Source organism: Microtus oregoni, unplaced genomic scaffold, assembly GCF_018167655.1.
Source record: "Microtus oregoni isolate MIOR12 unplaced genomic scaffold, Mior012 000004F_ref0000308, whole genome shotgun sequence".
NCBI lineage: Eukaryota > Metazoa > Chordata > Mammalia > Rodentia > Cricetidae > Microtus > Microtus oregoni.
The window spans coordinates 56,772,056-56,791,932 of NW_024543063.1; the positions used below are offsets into that span (position 1 = coordinate 56,772,056).

Here is a 19,877-nt window from a genome sequence, read left to right on the forward strand (position 1 = left end):
ACTCTTACAGAGTTGGCCATCTCTGCAGAAGTCAGAAGTGTTCAGCATGAGTCTGCTGCCACTGCTTCTTTGTTTCCCGTATTTGAAGCTGGAAACTTGGTGCATTAATGTTTAAGGAAGGAGGAGCTGACAGATATCCCTTGGCCTCCTTCACAGTGGGCAGACTTGCATATCAGGGGGAAGAGAAAGGTAACCTGGGTGGGATGCTTTCATAGTTACATAGGTTTGGATTCGAGTCCCAGCTTTTGTTTTACCCACGCGATATTGGTTGTGTACAGTGTTGGCTGACCCAGATCTTTAACTGTACATTGGGAATAACCTAATATCAGCTATTCTGAGGGTAATTTGAGATAATGTGTGTATAAGGTGTGTTTCAAAGAGGCTGGCTAATGTTAAATGTTGAAAGTAGTGTTGGTCACTGTAGATTTGGTGCAGTTGAATTTTTATAAGTAATGTCAAGAAATATAAGTAATAAAAGTATTTAGTTTGCAAATTTTAAATATCTTTTTTAAAAACTATAACTATGGTTAGGCTAGCTGCCAGTGTATTGCCTTCCCCTGTGAGTCACCTCTACCTAATGAATGCCCTGTTTGTTTCATAGTCAGCTCAGACTTGCCAGCCTTTGTACTTGATTCTCATCCCCTTTTCTTGACGTTGCTATATCTGTCTTGTCTACCTGTCATGTCAGGGAATGTTGGGATTATGAAACCTTGAGATGAAGGTTCATTTAGTGAGAATCTTAGGGTTTACACCAAGCTATAACGCATCCTCAGCCAGAGGTTGTTAGAAGTAGGTTATGATTCTAATCATACTTGATGATAACCTGGGGATTAAATTCCACTGTTGTCTCGATTTCTCTTGCCAGTAGCTTTTAGGTCCGGCTGCACTGCAGGAATGGCAGAGTTTGGGATCTCCTCTGGCCAGCTTGTGGCAGTGTTCTGGGACAAGTCATCTCCTAAGGAGGCCCTAAAAAAACTGGTGGATAATCTTCAAGGGTTAACTGGCAGCGAGGGCCAGGTGTTCGCAGAGAACCTCAGCCAGCTGCTGCAGTGTAGGTGCCGCCTGCCTTTTCTTCTCTTCCTCATACTTGAGTTTTGACAGTCACCCCATTTTTTGAGCTCACTTGGGCATGTTGTCGGTAATTTCTGCATGTTCTTTTCTTTGGTGGCTGTTCCTCATTCTAAAAATCTCCTTTTTTTACTTCTTACCCCAATCTTACGGAGGTTGAGGAATTAGTGCGATCCGGGGCAGAACAGAGTCTTAGCCCCCTTCTGCTGCTATCAGGGACTTTATTCTCCTGGGGTGATACTGTACCCTCTGTGGGAGGTCTGTGGGAGGGTTGGGAGGTGGCTCCCTGGGTAGGCAACTGCTCCTTATTCTTTTCAGCTGCCCATAAAGAATCCAGCTTTGACGTTATTCTGTCGGGTGTAGTCCCAGGAAGCACCTCTGTGCACAGTGCTGAGGTTCTGGCTGAGATGGCCCGAATCCTTCGGCCAGGGGGATGCCTTTTTCTGAAAGAACCAGTGGAGACAACTGTAGGTAAGGATGTCTTTACTCAGAAGGTGGATGTTTAGCACAGCCGAGTCTTTGCATGTGCATGTTGTCCCCCGAGCCAGAGGGACACTTGGAGATAAGCATTTCTGTAGTAGTTTTCCCCAGCTTTGACTATGACGCCATTAATGGGGGTTTTCCTTGACAGTTAACAATGACAAAATGAAGACCGCCTCTAAGCTGTGTTCCGTCCTGACTCTTTCTGGCCTTGTGGAAGTTAAAGAGGTAGGTGTGTAGAGATAGTCGTCCCTGTCAGGTATGTAAACCTTGGGGGATGGAGTTTGTCCATATAGCTGGGGGCAAGTAAGGTTAGAGGTGCTGCACAGAATTAGAAGCTAATTTGAAGCTTGCTACCTGAGAGATAAATATGAGATGCCTTGAAGAAGAAGCCCTTGGGAGCAGATCCCTTCTGAAGACTCTGAGTGGCTGGTACTGGTCTTCCTGGAACTGTTTAACAGTGGTGGATGTGCTTCAGGGGAACAGAAGGTTTGCTGCTTCTCCCCGTCTCAGTACACAACCCGTAGGCCTAAATGGAATACTGTCCCTTAGACCCTAGACTACAGATCGGTGTTGTGCGTTTATGACAATTGAGTAGAGTTAAGCAGAGGCATTTATACTTCCGTATTCTTCTCCAGAAGCTAAACATAAAAATATTAGCATTTCCTTGGTTTTGGAGAGGTATTATTCCATGATAACTGTTATTGTTATATTTCTGATTTTTTAAAATGCTATTCAGGGCCTTAAGTTCTTTTCTGAGACAGACTCACTGTTGGATGTTGTCCAGGCTGGCCACAAGGCCGGCTTGGCAAGATAGTGGCTGGAGAAGCGTGAACTGATGCGATGGATATCTTCAATTGCAGTTGCAACGGGAGTCCTTAAGCTCGGAGGAGGTGCAGTCTGTCCAGGAACACCTGGGCTACCACAGTGACAGCCTGCTCGCAGTTCATATCACTGGCAAGAAGCCAAACTTTGAAGTGGGCTCTTCCAGCCAGCTTAAGCTTTTAACCAACAAGAAGACTTCTTCAGGTAAGGCTAGCCTGGGGACATCCTATGTGGGTGCGCCTGAGGATCATGTTAGAAACTGAACCATGATCTAAATATTCTTAGATTAGTCCTTTCATTTCTGTCATTTGCCAATTGCAGAGTGTTTCCTGTGCGTTTATCTTAGACTTATTAGTATTCAAACCTGTAATAATATGTAGCTGTTTCCTACTGCGCTGAGGCCCCCTCATCTTGGAGGCCTGAGTCTCTTGTTCAGTTGCTGCTTCAGGCTCTGGGAAGATGGGTTTATTCTCAGGAGACATCATTATGGTGCTGATGGTGCACAGGGTCTCTCGTTCAGTTTCCAGGGCTTTTTTCTTTTCCTTTTTCTTTTTTGACTGGGAGGGATTGAAATAGGCTTTCTCTATGTATCCCTGACTGTCCTGGAACTTGCTCTGTAGACCTTGCTGGCCTGGAACTCATTCCGAGAGATCATCTGCCTCTGCCTCCCAAGTGCTAGGATTGAAGGCGTGCGCCACCACCTCCTGGCTAGGGCTTTTTTCCTATGCCTGTAAAGTCACGAACTTATTTCTAAAGATTGTTTGCTAGTTTGATTTGTGCATGTTTTGTATATTTAAGGATTTTAAAATTGTAAACATTGTTTTATTTTTTCTGTGTGCAACAGCCATTTTTAACATGCCTTTTTGAGTTAACGTTTTCATACACAATGTATTCATACAGAAAAATGTTTTTGTCTTGACATTTTCATATGCATCATTGTACCTTGCTCCTACCATCCCCTGTAGATACTATTTTAATGTTTTTGTCAGCTGTAATCACAGTGTTGTTGGTTTGATTTTGATGGAACATCCTTCAGGATGCCTCCTGTCGAAATGCTAAAAAACAAAACTCATGTTTCTTTGCTCAAAAGTTACGTCACGTTTGTGTGCATGCATTGCTCGTCTCTCATCCTTGCTGTGATTGCTTTCTTTTGTCTCAGTTGTTTCTTGGCTGTGAGGAATGCAGAGATGTAATAGATGTTTGCGGCATATCCATATCCATACTGCATTCTTCTGCTATCTAGCCTCCAGTCTTTTTTGTTGTTGATGTTGTTGTTTCTATTTTTTTGAGACAGGGTTTCTTTGTGTAATCTTGACTATCCTGGAACTAACTCTGTAGACCAGGCTGGCTTCGAACTTACAGAGATCCTCCTGCCTCTGTCTCTCAAGTACTAGGATTAAAGGTGTGTACCACCCCTACCCAGCTAGCCTCAATTTTTTTTTTTTTTTTTTTTTTTTTTTGGTTTTTCGAGACAGGGTTTCTCTGTGGTTTTGGAACCTGTCCTGGAACTAGCTCTTGTAGACCAGGCTGGTCTCGAACTCACAGAGATCCACCTGCCTCTGCCTCCCGAGTACTGGGATTACAGGTGTGCGCCACCACCGCCCGGCTGCTAGCCTCAATCTTTATGAAATACTTTAACCTCAATTTCTGGTCCCCACTTCTCTGTCTTTTGAGTGGCAGGAATTAGAGGCCTGTGTTCTTAAACTTGGTCTCAGGAAATATTTGGACCTTTGATTTCATGGTTCCTGGAAGGTTGGGACGACTTAGGTCAGCGGTTGACCTTGTGGACGTTCTGAGCTTCCGGCTGTGGCAGTGATGACCCCTGTTGGTGTACGGACCCTAAAGGCCTTATTGAGGATGTGCCCCTCTAAACCCCCAGCCCTGTGGCTCTTAGATTGTTTCTGGTGTCCTGACCCAGATGCACAATGTTCTGTCACTGGCTCACCTGTCCACCAGCAGCCTAGAGTGTGTTTTCTTATGTAACAGGCTCACATGAGGCTAAATCTTTGCTATTTTTGAAGTTGCTGATACTTCTCTCATTTGATTCTTAAATTATCTGCTGTAGACAGGGGGCGTGCCAAAACCTATGTTACGGGGGTGTAAAGTGAGGTAATAAGGAAAGGCAGCGTGGAATGGAGGTTGTAGCCTCATCTACCCTCAGCTGTAAAACTAGGGTGGCAGGCAGCTCACAGAGTTCTTAGTAGGCTTAGGTGAGATGATGGAGGCGCTGGTGGACTGGCAAGCACAGAACAGGCATGCAGCAAATGCAGACTTGACTGTGTGGCGCTGAGTGTGAGCCTCCCCTCTGTCTGTCCGTCTTTCTCTTCTAGTCTCCACGGGTGCTAAGGCTTGCTTGTAGTTTGCTTCTCACTGTTTAAAGAGTTCTTTTTCTTTTATGTTGGATTCAGTGAAGCCCGTTGTGGATCCTGCTGCTGCTAAGCTCTGGACTCTCTCAGCCAATGACATGGAGGATGACATGGTGAGTTGGCCGTGAAAGTCACTTGACTGCTCCCTCTCGGGCTTCACATTGAGTGTGAACAGCTGTAGTGAAAGTGGCCTTAAATTTTTGTTTTGTTTTGTTTTAATTTTGTGTGTATGAGTGTTTGTCTGTCTGTATGTACACGGTATGCATGCCTGGTACCCTTGAAGCCCAGAAGAGGGTATTAGATCCCCTGGAACTGGAGTCAAGTTACAGGTAGTTATTAGCTGCTGAGTGGGTACTGGAAACCAAACCCACATTCTCTGCTAGAGCAGCAAGTACTTTAACCACTGAGCCATGTCTCCAGCTCTGAGAGTGGCCTTTAGATTTGTAAGTGTGAATGTGTTAAAGCACAGCATGTAGCAGTGCCTGAGTTTGGTATCTTTTATTAGTAGCGTTTTAAATTTATTTCTATAGTATCTTTTCCATGTAGATGGAAGTTTCTGTCCCGCCTAGTCCCACAACCATTCAGTCCCAAAGAAACACACAAAGGCTTATATTAACTATAAACTGTTTGGCCTATTGCTGAGGCTAACTAGCTCTTACAACTTGAATTAACCCATAATTCTTACTTATGTTTACCTACGTGGCTTGGTTCCTTTTTCAATAAGGTATTCCCATCTTGCCTTTTCCCCTTCTGTGTTACGACTGGCTCTCTCTGCCTTTCCCCATCCCAGAATTCTTAGTCTGGGTGCCCCACTTCCTGCCTGACTGTTGGTCAATCAGCGTTTTATGAAATCAAATATGAATGACAAATCTTTGCAGTGTTTAAGAGCATTTTCTCCTACAGATTTTCTTGTCTTCCCTTTACACGAAATAGTAAAGATTCTTGTAGACTTAAACCAGGAGAGGATTTAGCAGCTGAGGTATTTTATTGGCCTCTGTCTAGGCAACCAAATACTGACTAAATAAAATTCAGTGAAAGTCACTGAATGCTCACTGACTTGAACTTAGTGTTCGCACCTTTGATCTGTCATATCTATAAGAATTTTAAACTGGGCCATGGTGGCAAATATCTTGAATTCCAGAACTTGGGAGGTGGAGGCAGATGAATTGCTGAGTTTGAGGCCAGCCTGGTTCCAGAACAGCTATGGCTACACAGAGAAACCCTGTCTTAAAAAACCAAAAAGAAAGAAAGAGAAAGAAAGAAAGAAAATTGTTTAAACACCCTTTTACTATTGAGATAAGAGTGATGAGCAAAATACACCATGGCTGATGCTCTCAGAATTTATAGATACAACTCTTCACATTTACAAAAAAGTTACACAAATATATGTGTGGTTTTTTTTTTTTTTTTTTTTTTTTTGGTTTTTCGAGACAGGGTTTCTCTGTAGCTTCAGAGCCTGTCCTGGAACTAGCTTTTGTAGACCAGGCTGGCCTCCAACTCACAAAGATCCGCCTGTCTCTGCCTCCCGAGTGCTGGGATTAAAGGCGTGCGCCACCACCGCCCGGCGTGTGATTTTTTTTATATGTATAATTATTTGCTTTTATTCCTCTGAAATTTTATGGAAAATGTTTTGCTTCTATTGACTTTATTCCCATGATTATCCATATGTTGAAATAAATACAGCATATCTCTTTATTTCACCTGCTCCCACCCTCACTATGCACACGCGTGTGTGTACATGTACATACACACACGTTCTCTACATAGTATCAGCCAGTTTTGCAGCTATTTCTGGCCTTATGCAGTTTCTCATGGACCTTCGGCCTCTTCAGCACATGGCATAGTTCACAGTGGGTGTAGCTTTGACTTTGTCTTGTACGTGCATGCTCTCGGCCTGTGATTACCTCAGCTTTTCATCAGAGAGACCGTAGCTGTGTTCTTAAGTGTTGTGTTCACTCTCCAGGATCTCATTGACTCAGATGAACTGCTAGATCCAGAAGATTTAAAGAAGCCCGATCCAGCCTCCCTGAAGGCCCCTTCGTGTGGGGAAGGGAAAAAGAGGAAGGCCTGTAAGAACTGGTGAGTGCTGGGGGCAGGTCTGGGCTGCAGCTTCTTCTCCAGTGGTCATCTGTTTCTGTGCCTCTTCTCCTGAGAACGGGTTTTCCTGTGAGATGTGAGGTGCATAGAGAACTAGATAGAATAAGAAATGGAAGTATCCTAGCTGAGCATCCCAGTACTCGGGAGGCCGAAGGAGGCAGATCTCTCTGAGTTCCAGCTACCCTGATCTACATAGAGAGTTCCAGGCCAGCAAGGCTTCCACAGTGAAACCCTGCCTCAAAACAACCAAAGGAAAAAAGAAAGTATCATAGTATTCCCAGTTCCCAGGTCAGAAGTCATTTTAAGCGCTCAGAAACTGTCCTGCTGTTTTCTGTCTTCAGATGACCCTGATAAAAAGACAGGCCAGCTTCCCTAAATCCTGCCCTAAATCCTTGATCCAGAAGGTCACTTTCTCCATTTTGTAAAGAGATCCTTGGGCCCTCGTTTCTTGATGCCATTTTGGGTGGTTTGTCGTGTGTCAGGTGTCATCTGCTCTCTTGCGCACTGACCACCCAGTGCATCTTTTTTTTGTTTTTTGTTTTTTTTTTTTTTTTTTTTTTGAGACAGGGTTTCTCTGTAGCTTGGAAGCCTGTCCTGGAACTAGCTCTTATAGCCCAGGCTGGCCTTGAACTCACAGAGATCCGCCTGCCTCTGCTCTCAAGTGCTGGGATTGAAGGCCTGCACCACCACCACCGGGCTCATCCAGTGCATCTTTGCAGTCTTAAAAAGCCAAGTCTGTGGTCCTGGGCGAAGTGTTTATTTTGTTTATGAGTTTTTGTCTGAGTAGCATGTAACTTAGATGTTGAACCTCTTTGGTTCTTTTTGTTTGCTTATTTTTGAAATGGGGGTTTTACTGTGAAGCCCTAGCTGGCCTGGAACTATCTTTGTAGAGCGGGGTGGTCTAGGATCACAGAGACTGAGTGTTGACTTTAGAGGTGTGCTCAGCCACATCTTGCTGATCCTGTCATTTTTCCCCCTGGTTTACATTTCTCAGGTTTTTCCTTTTGCTCCTTTCTGGGAGATTATCAATCTTCTAAACCTTTAGTTATTGATTTCTTCCTCCTATCATGATTTTAGTTTATAGTTTTCTCTTTGCTATTGTGCCCTCCTCCCAATATGTTGATCATTGTTTTTCATTTGGATATTAAGAAGCTAATATCCTCCCCTGACTTTTTGAGACAGGGGCTCTCAGTATCCCTGACTGTCCTGGAACTCACTGTGTAGACAAGACTGGCTTCGAACTCACCGAGCTTCTTCTGCATTTGTCTCTCAGTGCTGAGATTAAAAGTATGTGCCATCATGCCCTACTCTGCTTTTTATGTTGCTGGGTGTTTTTTTTTTTGTTTGTTTATTCATTCATTTTATTTTGTTTTTGATTTTTGAAAGCAGGGTTTCTGTCCTTGGTTCTCCTGGAACTAGCTCTGTAGACCAAGCTGGCCTTGAACTTAGAGATTCACCTGCCTCTGTCTCCTGGGCGCCACTACCGCCCAGCTATTTTATTTTATTTTTGTTACTTAATTGTTTTTGTACACTGGTACCCATGAAGGGAACCAAACTCGAGTCCTCTGCAAGAGCAGTTTCTCCTTTTCTGTTCCTTCCAAGATGCCTTTTTCTTCTTGTTGGCCTCCTGCTCCCTGGTTAGAGGATTTCCTAGGATGCTTGGTGGTCATAGCCTTCATAATTTAAAAGTGAAGGACAGAGTCAGGTGTGGTGGTGCGTAGTTAGAATCCCAGCATGCAAAAGGCTGAGGCAGGGTTGTAAGTTCAAAGTTAGCCGGGCGATGATGGCACACGCCTTTAATCCCAGCACTCGGGAGGCAGAGGCAGGCGGATCTCTGTGAGTTCGAGACCAGCCTGGTCTACAGAGCTAGTTCCATGACAGGCTCCAAAGCCACAGAGAAACCCTGTCTCGAAAAACCAAAACAAACAAACAAACAAAGTTAGCTTGGACTATATAACAAGACTCTCAAAAACTTCTTAACACAAACAAGAACACGCTGATCATGTTAACCGAGCATCTAGGTGGATTGATTGGTTCACTTTTATCAGCCTAGGTGGATGTTTGGAGGCCCGGATTTCCAGCGCCCTGTGTCTTATACTCAGGTTGGCTGGATTGCTCAGGGGAAGTCCTCCAATGTCTGCTGCCGGCCCTTTGGCACCCTGAGGTTCCAGCGGGCAGTGGGAGTGGTAGTTTATCTGTTGAGCTGATTCTCCAACAGTATCGTTTCTGTAGCTCTGGAGGTCTAAGAGGTGAAGTTGTAGGTATCTGTGTCATTGTCCTGACGTGGAAGCTTTGTGTTGGTGTTTGTGCTAGTGCGGGGCAGGCCTGGCTTGTTTATTCATCCACTGGTTGTTTTTATTATATTTTTCATTTGTTTTTTTGAGATAGTCTTTCAATATAGTTGAGGCAGACCTTAAACTTGGAGTTGTTCTCCAGCGCTGGGATTTCGGGCCTGACTACCACGTGCAGCCCTCATCAGGCTCCAGGTGTTCCAGTTTCCCAACATTACAAATGAGAGGATTGCAAGAGAAAATTCAGATTTTCTTCTGTTTATTGTCTTTGTTTGTGGTGTTGGGGATTAAGCCCAGGGTCCTATATATGCTAGGTGCGTGCTCTGCCGCAGAACTGCATCTCAGTTCCGTCTGCTCTGGAGTTTGGAAACTGGCGACTTTGCTGTCTTCCCCAGCAGCCTCACCCCGAGCCTGCTGGTTCCATAGCATTAACTTGAAAAGTCTAGAAATGTATGTAGCACTGTTAGAGGTGGCAAGTCTATTCACCAGCCGTTGGTTTTCCCCCAGCACCTGTGGCCTTGCAGAAGAACTGGAAAGAGAGAAGTCAAAGGAGCAGGGTACTCAGCCCAAGTCAGCCTGTGGAAACGTATGTACCTGCCCCTCACCATCATGTGCCCACTCCTGTGACATCAGGACACAGACTGGCTGAACTCAACGGATTTGTATCGGATTTTCTCATAGGCCAATGTGAAAGGCCATGTGTATACCTGTGATGAGAGAGGCTGTCCTGAGAAGGGTCAGCATTCTCGAGCCCGTGTCCATGTTATTTCTTTATTTTGCTACCCAAGTCTCTTCCTTGGTGTGGGATGTAGTTAACTCGGCGATTTGGCTGATGTTGCTGTGATCCTATAGTGATCCTCAAGGCTGCCTGAGATACCAGCCCTCTCGCCTCCTTCAGATGGGGCTTGCCCGGTAGCTCAGGCAGGCTGTAAACTTGTCTCAGCCTCCCAAGCACAGCAGTTACAGGTGTATATCACCTGACTGGAACTCTTACTGATTGACTTTTCATAAAACAAGAGACCTGTGGGCATACTAAGATGTCCTTAGGCCCTTAGCCTCTCTGGGTGACTCTGGCTCTCTCTACAGTGCTACCTGGGAGACGCTTTCCGATGCGCCAACTGCCCCTACCTTGGGATGCCAGCCTTCAAGCCCGGAGAACAGGTGCTCCTGAACAACAGCAATCTCCAGGATGCCTAGGAGGAACCTCAGGCACACACCTCCTCCTCCAGCCAACTCCTGACCCTCAGCCCCACCACTGCCTCCTCCCACTCTGAGAACATCTGCAGGGAAAGGCTTGTAGTAGAGTGAAGCCGTGGTGGTGCGGTGCTGTGTGGTGCTGCTATGTCTTGAAGACCAAGGTGTGAGGGGACCTGCCTCTTGATAGTGTTAGGAGAAGGTGCACCCTAAGGAACTCCGCTCCTGATGGGACCGTGCTGACCTCTCCACCCCTGAAGCTAGACCCTTGAGTATTTATGCTGTAGAAGCTCCAGGCTCCTCTCGGTGATGCCGCCACCTACTGATCTTCAGTGTGCAGTTCTTGGAGCCGTGGGTCAGCTGTCAAAGGGCCTCAGGGGCACCAAAGAAGTCACTCCCCAGTTGCTGTGATCCATCTGTGTCCCTCTGCCCTTCCCTCACCCCATTTTGCTGTAGTGTTGTATCTGTGTCCTGATGTCATCTCTGTTAAGCAATAGATAGTAAACTTCTATGTTTCTATGTGTCCCTTGTGATGTGTGTATATGCGTGGGGTCTGCCACAGTCATCCACATTCAACTTGGACTATGGAAGTCACACGGGAGTGGGGCCAGAGCTGCCTTTATAGAGTAGGGCCTGTCTCCATCTCCTGTAGGAGAGTCCAGGTGGAGAGGGGGGGAGAAGCAGGCCAGGCCAGCAACAGTAAATGTCAGAACAGGGGGCCCCTTTTTTCTCCCTGCTGCCCATCCACACGCCTGTAATCCATCGTGCCTGGTCTTTTCTGTTTTAAATAAAAATGCCACTGTTAACCTGTCCTTGAAACTTAATTCTCCTAGCTTGCTTGTGCTGGTCCATGCTGCTTAAGAAGCAGAATCTCCATTGGCCTAAGAGACCCTTGCCTTGTGTTGCCTCTCCTCCAATTACAGCGAGACCTGGATGACATTGGAGTTTCTCTTCTGGGCCTGAGTGGAGAACTCCAATAAAGTGAAAGGCTCTGTAGGTAGACTCACAGTCCCTGCCGCTCTTACTGTTAGTTACAAGGAAGATTATCCTGGGTGAGCATGGCCAGGCTATTGATCCTTTAAAAGGTCTAGAAAACAAAGCGTTTGTCTTACTGCCCATGCAGAAGCTGGCTGTGAAGGGGTTTTGTTGTTTGTTTTTATTTTTTTTTTTTTGTGAACACTGGCATGAATGTTTCAGATCCCCTGGAACTAGAGTTACAGTTATGAGCTGCCATGTGGGTGCTGGAAATTAAACCCGGGTCCTCTGGAAGAGCAGCCAGTGCTCCTAACTGCTGAGCCATCTTTCTACCCCTAGTTGTGAAATTTTGAGAAGTAAACAGCGTGCCCCAATGCACAGCCCCCAAGAAAATGGGGGCTGCATCCCGACAACTACAAGGAGCTAGGTTCTGCCAGCACGGTGTCATCTTGGAAGAGGACTTAAAGGGTTTCTAATGAGAGCACAGCCTGTGCCCGAGGTAATGCCTGGGTCCGTGGATAGAGCACTTGCTATGCACAGGGCCTTGGTTTTGATTCCCAGTACCAAAACCAAGAAAGGTTTTCTCTGGCCAGAGCCAATGACTGAGATAATAAGTGGGTATGTGGCTGACTGGTTTGTCATCCAGCAACGAAAACTGACAGCCACAGACTGTTGATTGCTTCTGCAGTTGCCAAGGTGAGGGACAAACATTTTGGCCTCTGGGTTTGAGGAGGAGCTCCTGGGTAAGAGCTTCCTTGTGAGCTTAGTAAATGCCACAAGCCCTTGAGACCCTGCTTGTTGATTTCCAGCGAAGGCTGACAGAGAGGACAGGCCCCGGTGGCAGTCCTGGGATGGCGGAGAGTGCCCCTGCCCGGATCACAGCCGGACACTGAGGGCTGGTGGAACACAGTTTGTCGCTGAGCAGAGTCTTGATTCTGTGATGCCTGCCTAAGGGGAAGTTTAACCGTTTGTAAGCTTAGAATCCAGAAACTGTCAGCTGTCACTGAATTCAGCCTGAGTTTCCGTGAATACAGGTGTGGGCCTGGGAGCCTTTGTAATGATTTGTTTACGTGTGTGAGGGCATACAAACCATGGTGCACACATGGGGGCCGGAGGGGCTGGTTCTTCCATCACGTGGGTCCCAGGGATCAAGTTCAGGTCATCAGGCCTGGCAGCCATAATCTTTACCCACTGAACTATTTCACTGGCCCTTGTTTTCTTTTGAGACTCGGTTACGGTAGGCCAAGCTGTCCTCCATCTCCCTCCCCTTCCTCCTCTCTTCCCCTTGTCTGAAACAAGGTCTGGCTACCCTAGCCTGGAACTCACAGTGATCCTCCTCAGTCTCCCAAATATCAGTATTGCAAGAATTGTGCCATCATGCCAAACCTGGTCTTAAAATTTGTTTTTTTTCCATTTTTTGTGTATATGTCTATGCACCAGGTTTGTTCAGTGCCCATGGAGGCCAGAAGAGGGTATCAGATCCCAGGGACTGGATTTAGAGCTGTGAGCCACTGTATGTGCTGGGAATCAAACCCAGGTCCTCTGCAAAAGCAGCTAAATTCTTTTTTGTTTTGTTTGTTTTTTGTTTTTTTAAGATAGGGTTTTTCTGTGTTGCTTTGAAGCCTGTCTTGGAACTCACTCTATATTCCAGGCTGGCCGTGAAATCACATATCCGCCTGTCTCTGCCTCCCAAGTGCTGCGATTAAAGGCGAACACCTCCACTGCCTGACTTCTTAACTCTCTAAGGTTTCTGGCTTAGAATCTGGTAGTGTGGTGCCTCGTGCTGAAATCATCCGCTTGGCATTGGCACAGGCAGCAGAGACAAGCCACATCTTCCCTGGACTTTGGTGACAGCTGGGACATAAGGGGGCTTGGAGCTGAGGTGTGGAGGGGGAATGAGCGAGGCAGGCTGCTGAAGTGAAGGTACTCCCTAGGTGTTTGTAGGTGCTTCTGGTTGGGAGGGATTTACAGGGAAGCCGGCCACGGCTGGAAGCACCTGGCTGATAGCTCTCTGCTGATAGGGAACAGTGCTGCTTCACCCAGTATGTGGAGGTGTGACCAGGTGGGGACACAGCAGGATTAGCTCGAACAGTTCGACACCTGCTGTCCATTAGAACTACTGGGTAGCTTCCAGAAATAAAAGACAACCTCCTATGCCTGAGTTTTATTAACAAAGACCAGTTAAATCAGAATCTTCTGGAGTGGGCCTGGGGCAGCAGTGCTTTGCAAGGCTTTCCCGGATGATTCTAAAGTATTCTGAACTAGAGAAAAATTTTTCACACAGCAGAAAACAAGCTAAAAAAATTCCCCCAACCGGGCATTGCAGTGAACACCTGCACTCGGGAGGTTGAGGCACAAAGACTGAAAGTTTGAAGCTAGCCTAGGCAAAAGTTCTAGGCCAGGCTAGGCTACAAAATGAAACTATGTCAAAAAACAAGCCCAATGCCAGTGATGGCGCACACCTTTAATCCCAACACTTGGGAGGCAGAGGCCAGCAGATCTCTGTGAGTTCAAGGCCAGCCTGGTCTATAAGAGCTAGTTACAGGACAGGCTCCAAAGCTACAGAAAAACCCTGTCTTGAAAAAACAAAAACAAAAACAAAAAATGTTCCAGAAGACTGTTGAGCACACCCAGGACCAGGCATGTTCTGGATGGAGATGAGACGGGAAGTGGGTGTTTAGGGAAGCAGGAAAGTTGGCTGGTTGGTTAGTTGAATGCTGGGTCTCATACAAATAGCCTAGGCTGGCCTGGAACTCACCTTGTAGCTCACACTAATCTCCAAAGGAGTCCTCCTGCCACCACATCCAATAGCAAGGCTGTTTATTTTTGTAGTGGTGGAGTAGTCAACCCAAGGCCTCTAACAAGCTCAGCACACCTAACCCCTGGCTCCAGCCGCTCATGGTTGTCTTCCTTGAGCTGGGGAGAGGGATCTAGTTTTTTGTTTTTGTTTTTTCAAGACAGGATTTCTCTGTAGCTTTGCAGCCTGTCCTGGAACTAGCTCTTGTAGCCCAGGCTGGCCTCAAACTCACAGAGATCCACCTGCCTCTGCCTCCCAAGTGCTGGGATTAAAGACGTGCGCCACCATGACCCGGCCTGGGATCTAGAATTTTATGATTGATTAATGTACCTAACACATGCATGTGCTTTGTATTTTGGGATACTTCCTTTAAATAACCGAGGAAATGTAAACACTGGGCCTTAAGAAAAGTTCCACTAGGCTAGAAAAAAGGCCTGAACTCCCAGTCACAGACCTTCGGGGACTGTCCCATGTATGGGGCAGCACAGCAGATTCACAGAGTCCACACAGCCTGGAAACCCCAGCAGGCAGGAAGCAAAGGCAGGAGGCAGAGGGCTCGAGGCCAGTCTGGGTACATAGCAAGAGTCTATCTGAAAAATTAAAGTTAAGAAATAAAGGTAGCACGCAATAGCAGTAATATGGAGAAAGTCCCCACAGAGCAGGTGAATACTGACAAAAACCGTACATTTTTTCACTTCTTTATGTGTGAACGCATGTGCTTGTCACAGTTTGTGTGAGGATCTCAGAGGACAACTTGGAGCTGGGTCTCTCCTTTAATAGGTGGTTTCCAAGATCAAGCCTAGGGAGTTGTTAGGCTTGGTGGCAAGTGCCATTACCTGCTGGGCATCTCACTGACCCTGGGCAAAATTTCTGCTAAAAATGAGATAACTATATAAAATATGAGAGCAAGACAGGAACTGGAAAAGGCGTAGGGAGACGTGATGAAGATGCTCACGGGCAAAGGTCGCCCGAGGACAGACAGTTCTGGGTGCTGGGAATGTCACAAGGGAGAAGAGAATGCTGAAATGGAATAGAACGAATCAGCCCAAATGACTTGTATTGGAATGTCACACTGGGGGGACTCCTGCTACACATGCACACATACATACATGCATATACAATTTTATGAGTCACTTAGCAATTAAATGTTTTTGAAATGTGTTTCTGTCAGCGTCTATAAATGTGCACCATGTGTATGCAGTACCCATAGAGGTTATGAGAGAGCATGGGATCCCCTGGAACTGGAGTTACAGATGATGGTTAGCGGCCGTGTGGGTGCAGGGAACTGAAACCAGTCCTCTGGAAGAGGGGCTGGTGCTCTTAACCGCTGAGCCATCTCTCCAACCTAAAATTTTAAAACTTAAAAGCCTTGGGAAATCAACAAGAGCTATGTAGAAGTAGGCAATAAAAACCCAAATTGAAATGGAAAGAAAAAAAACCCCACAAAATATCAAAACAATTACTTAGAGATGCAATTTAATAATTATCCAGAAATTGAGTATATTTAATAATTATACAGATCAATTGAGAGTTGATCTGTAGGTCTGGAGAGAGAACTCAGAAGCTAAGAACTCAGCACTTTTCCTGAGGACTGAGTTCAGTTCCTAGCACCCAGCTCAGGCGGCTCACAACAGCCTGCGAATCCAGCTTCAGGGGATCTGACACCTTCTGGCCTCTTGGCAGCGACACAAACTGACACACACACACACAAAAATCTTCAAAGAAAAATGTCATCTATAAGAGACAAGAAGAAAGAGAGAGAGAGAGAGAGAGAGAGAGAGAGAGAGAGAGAGGCCCATCATGGCGGCCCATGGCTTTAATCCCAGCATTCAGGAGACAGAAAGGCCGGTGGATCTCTGAGCTCTAGGCAAGTGTAAGTATAGTCTACATAGTGAGTGCTGGAACAGTCAGGAATACAGAGAGAAACTCTGTCCCCGCCCTCCCCCCCCCAAAAAAAAGAAAAGAAAAGAAAGGAAAGGAAAAAGAAAAAAATCAATCTATTGATTTTTATTTTTAAAAGGTGGTGGTGTTTCACATGGAAAATAATAGTTTTATTCAAAACCATCCTTAGTTTTTGGGAACCCTGTATACAGTGTACCATGCATTGTGAAAGAGGCCTTGTCGATTCTCAACCCACCTGGCCCTCATGGCAGCTGCTGCCGCTTGACAAAGTCCTGGCATTTCGACATTGCCGCCACAGCTCTCCGACATTGCCGTCACAGCTCCCTGCCACCAATTTACTTTCATTTTTATGGTTCTCACTATGTGTTGTGGGAGTTCCTTATGCCTCTTCCTTTGGGAAATTTTGTGGGCTTTGGTGAAGGATGAGAACACATACAGTGGCAGTCTCTTTAAAACAAAATAATTCTTTAGAAAACATCCCCGCCACTGTGGAGCCATGTAGCGTGATAACTCTGCCTACTCCCACACAAGACTCCCCATTGTGCCCCCCTGATCATGCCAAGAATAGAAAAGTTAAGGATTTACTAGCTGGGCCTACCTGGTCCCAGGGATAAAAACACAATCAAGAGAAACAATGGGTGCAGATTCAGAGCCTGAGGCCATTAAGGTCAAGAGTTGAGTATAGAAATACTGTCCAGGATTAGTGGTTTACTGGATGAATGGCAAGATCTGGTCTGCCCCATGAGGGTGAGGAGCAGATTCTGTTAAGCAATTAGACTGGTTTGATCCATCTCTGCCATATACAGGAGTATACTCTGAAGGACTCAGAATGCTATGGTATAATAGAAAAAGAGTAAGCCCTCAGGACCCTCCCCGGTGGGAACTTATGAGGGGAGCAGGCCCATATCATAAGACTAAGGCACACAGGAATGCAGTTAGGAGATAGCTCAATGCTTGCTGTGCTACGTGGTAAGAACGCTGCACCAAGCCCCTTGAGGAATGAAAATTGCTCTTGGGTTTGTTTCTCAGGACTCAGTGTCTGACACCTCCTGACCACAGAGGCAGACACCGTGTAAGAGGAATCGTAAGAGGGCACCTGGTGGGGTTTACTGAAACTTAGAGCACCAGAGGCGTTTACAGTCTTGCTAAACGTAGTGGTTTTTCGCTTCCAGAAAAAGGCCTGTGATGACGTTAATGGCTGCTTTCACCCCAGGATCACTAAGTCTGCTTTCAGTACTGCTTGTGGTTAAACTTTAGGGCAATTTCAGAGTCCAAAGCTGCGGCCTCTTTTCAATAAATGGGCAGTCACTCTGATTCACCCTCAGATGGCGTTAGTCTCCTTCCCTCACTGATTCCACACTTCCTCTTTGGGACCCGAGCCCTGCTGCAGTCAGACTTGGGCACTCAGTCCTTACCTTAAAGGCATGCTGTGGTCGGGTGTTGTTCACGTATGTAACTCTGGCAATCAAGCGGCTGAGGCAGGACTGAGTTCAAAGTGAGCCTGGAGTACCTAGGGGACTCTACGACCTCACACAATCAACCCACCGCCCCCTATAGAACCCCATGAGTTAGCTAAAACAGTCTAGAACACTCTGGATTGTGCTTACAGCCTTCCCTCCTACTTCCTTTGCTGTCTTGCCATGGTGACATATGTCGGGAGGGGACAGTGATGCTCTCCTGGCAGGGATTCCTTCACTCCAGGGAGGGAAGCTGCCCCCTGGCCCTCAGGGACTTTGGGCTTCATCCCATGTGTTCCTTTCTAGGGGCCTGACAGCTGGTGGCCTGTGGCAGGAGTCCTTTACATCGGCAGACCCTGTGACGTTCAGAAACCACAGGCTCCAAAGTGCTCAGAAGTCTCTCCCTCCCATTCATCTTTGCATACGAGCAGGTATGCACATACATGCCGATGGAACCCATTGAAATCTTTTGTTTTTGCTGTTTTCTTTTTTGTTTGTTTGTTTGGTGGTGGTGGTGGTGGTGGTGGTGGTGGTGGTGGTGGTGTGTGTGAAAGGGTTTCTCTGTGTAACAGCCCTAGCTGTTGTCCTGGAACTAGCTCTTGTAGACGAGGCTGGCCTTGAACTCAAAAGATCCGCCTGCCTCTGCCTCTGGAGTGCTGAGATTAAAGGCGTGTGCCACTGTTGCCCAACTTTTTTCCCTTCATTGAAGTTTTACGTGTACTCTAGGCTTCCCTCAAACGTGCGTCTTCCTAACTTCAGCATGCCAGCAGGTCTCACGTCTAGACAAAGTCCTGAGTATTTCATCGCTGCAGTGGCTGTGTTGGCTTTGAAGAACAGCATTGCTGGTGTCCTAGTCCCTATTGCTGTGATAGACGTGGTGATCTAAATCAGCTTGGAGAGGAAAGGGTTTATTGGCCTGTGTATCTCAAGCCATAGTTCACCATGGAGAGAAAATAAGGCAGGAACCTGGAGGCAGGAAATGACTAAGTGGCCATAGAAAAACACCGCTTCCAGGCTGTACCCGGTGGCTTGCTCAGCCTTATACAGCCTAGGACCACCTGCCCCAGGGTGGTCCTGCCCACTGTGGGCTGGGCCCTCCCACATCAATCACTAATCAAAAGGTCCCATAGACCTGCCTGCAGGCTAATCAGAGGAAGGCATTTCCTCAGTTGAGCTCCCTCTTCTCAGATCAATCTAGATTGTATGGCGTTGACAAACCAACCAACCAATGTAGATAGGGAATGCCCACATCCTGGCAAAGGGACCACAGGGCCACAGCAGGGTTTATGTAAGGGCAGCATGAGAGGCAGGGAGGCAGGGACTTAACAAGGTCCACCCTCAAGAGGTCAGTGGAGGTCCAAGTTCTTTGTTGTGGAGAAGTGGGAGGGAGAGGAAGCGAGGGTCTGAGAGCCCACGGCTAGGTCGTGGCGGAGACTGGAGGCAGGAGAGAGAGGCAGGGCAGTGGAGAGGATGTGGCAAGGAAAAGGATCCCCACACCCAAGTCTGGTTGAAGACTGCCTGCCGAGAGTCCCAGAATGTCAGCAGGGCTAACAAAACTTGCCAGGACATACTTCCTTTTAATAGAGATGATTCAAACGTGGCTGTTAGAACAGGCGCGAGCCTTGCTGAAGGCCAAAGCGTGTGTGACCTTTAACCTCAAAAGTCCTGACGGGTTTACAGTGGGAAAGGCATATCTTTGAGAATCTCACAAATATGATTGTGAATTTCTTTTGTAGGGGGCTGGAGAGATGGCTCAGCGGTTAAGAGCATTGCCTGCTCTTCCAAAGGTCCTGAGTTCAATTCCCAGCAACCACATGATGGCTCACAACCATCTGAAATGAGGTCTGGTGCCCTCTTCTGGCCTTCAGGCATACACGCAGAAAGAATACTGTATACATAATAAATAAATAAATAAATAAATAAATATTTTAAAAAAAAAAAAAAAAAAAAAAAATAAAAAAAAAAAATTTCTTTTGTAGTCAAAACATGTATTATCTCCCTTGTGACCTAGGATAGTAAGGCCTTCTTTAATCCCTGGGATCTGTGTCTTTATCTCCTCAGCCTGGACCATGCTCCAGGGCACCCAAGAAACCACACTGTGATCTCATTTTGAAATTTCCCCAGTTTAGCACGGTGGCTCATGCCTTTCATCCCAGTACTCCAAAGGCATAGGCAAGTAGATGTCTGAGTTCTAGGACAGCCAGGGCGACATAGTAACACCCAATCTAAAGGGAGGAAGAGAGGAAGGAGGGGAGGAGGGAGGGGGAGAGGGAAAATCCTAGAGACCTTGGAGGGTTTGACTTCAGAAGTCTCTAAGGCTCTTGCTAACTCTGGGGACACACGACATCTCAAGTGTTTTCCTGCCCATTCCTCCCTCCTTATTTTCTCTGTATGGGTGTTTTATCTACATGCATGTTTGTGTACC

The 19,877-nt window shown here is 46.6% G+C and overlaps 1 protein-coding gene across 2 annotated transcripts in view; it reads left to right on the forward strand.

Moving 5' to 3' along the window:
- Positions 1–10,844, forward strand: part of Ciapin1 (cytokine induced apoptosis inhibitor 1) — a 14,284-nt gene extending 3,440 nt beyond the window's left edge. Inside the window, exons 2-9 of one of the 2 annotated variants that reach the window (XM_041650281.1) lie at positions 866–1,051; positions 1,387–1,539; positions 1,700–1,776; positions 2,412–2,577; positions 4,782–4,852; positions 6,703–6,818; positions 9,635–9,713; positions 10,214–10,844. In XM_041650281.1, the coding sequence (XP_041506215.1) occupies positions 895–1,051; positions 1,387–1,539; positions 1,700–1,776; positions 2,412–2,577; positions 4,782–4,852; positions 6,703–6,818; positions 9,635–9,713; positions 10,214–10,324 (930 nt within the window). In that variant the 5' untranslated portion in view covers positions 866–894 and the 3' untranslated portion in view covers positions 10,325–10,844. The remainder of the gene's footprint in view (positions 1–865; positions 1,052–1,386; positions 1,540–1,699; positions 1,777–2,411; positions 2,578–4,781; positions 4,853–6,702; positions 6,819–9,634; positions 9,714–10,213) is intronic. The other variant, XM_041650282.1, reaches the window with a different exon arrangement.
- Positions 10,845–19,877: the final 9,033 nt, after the last annotated feature.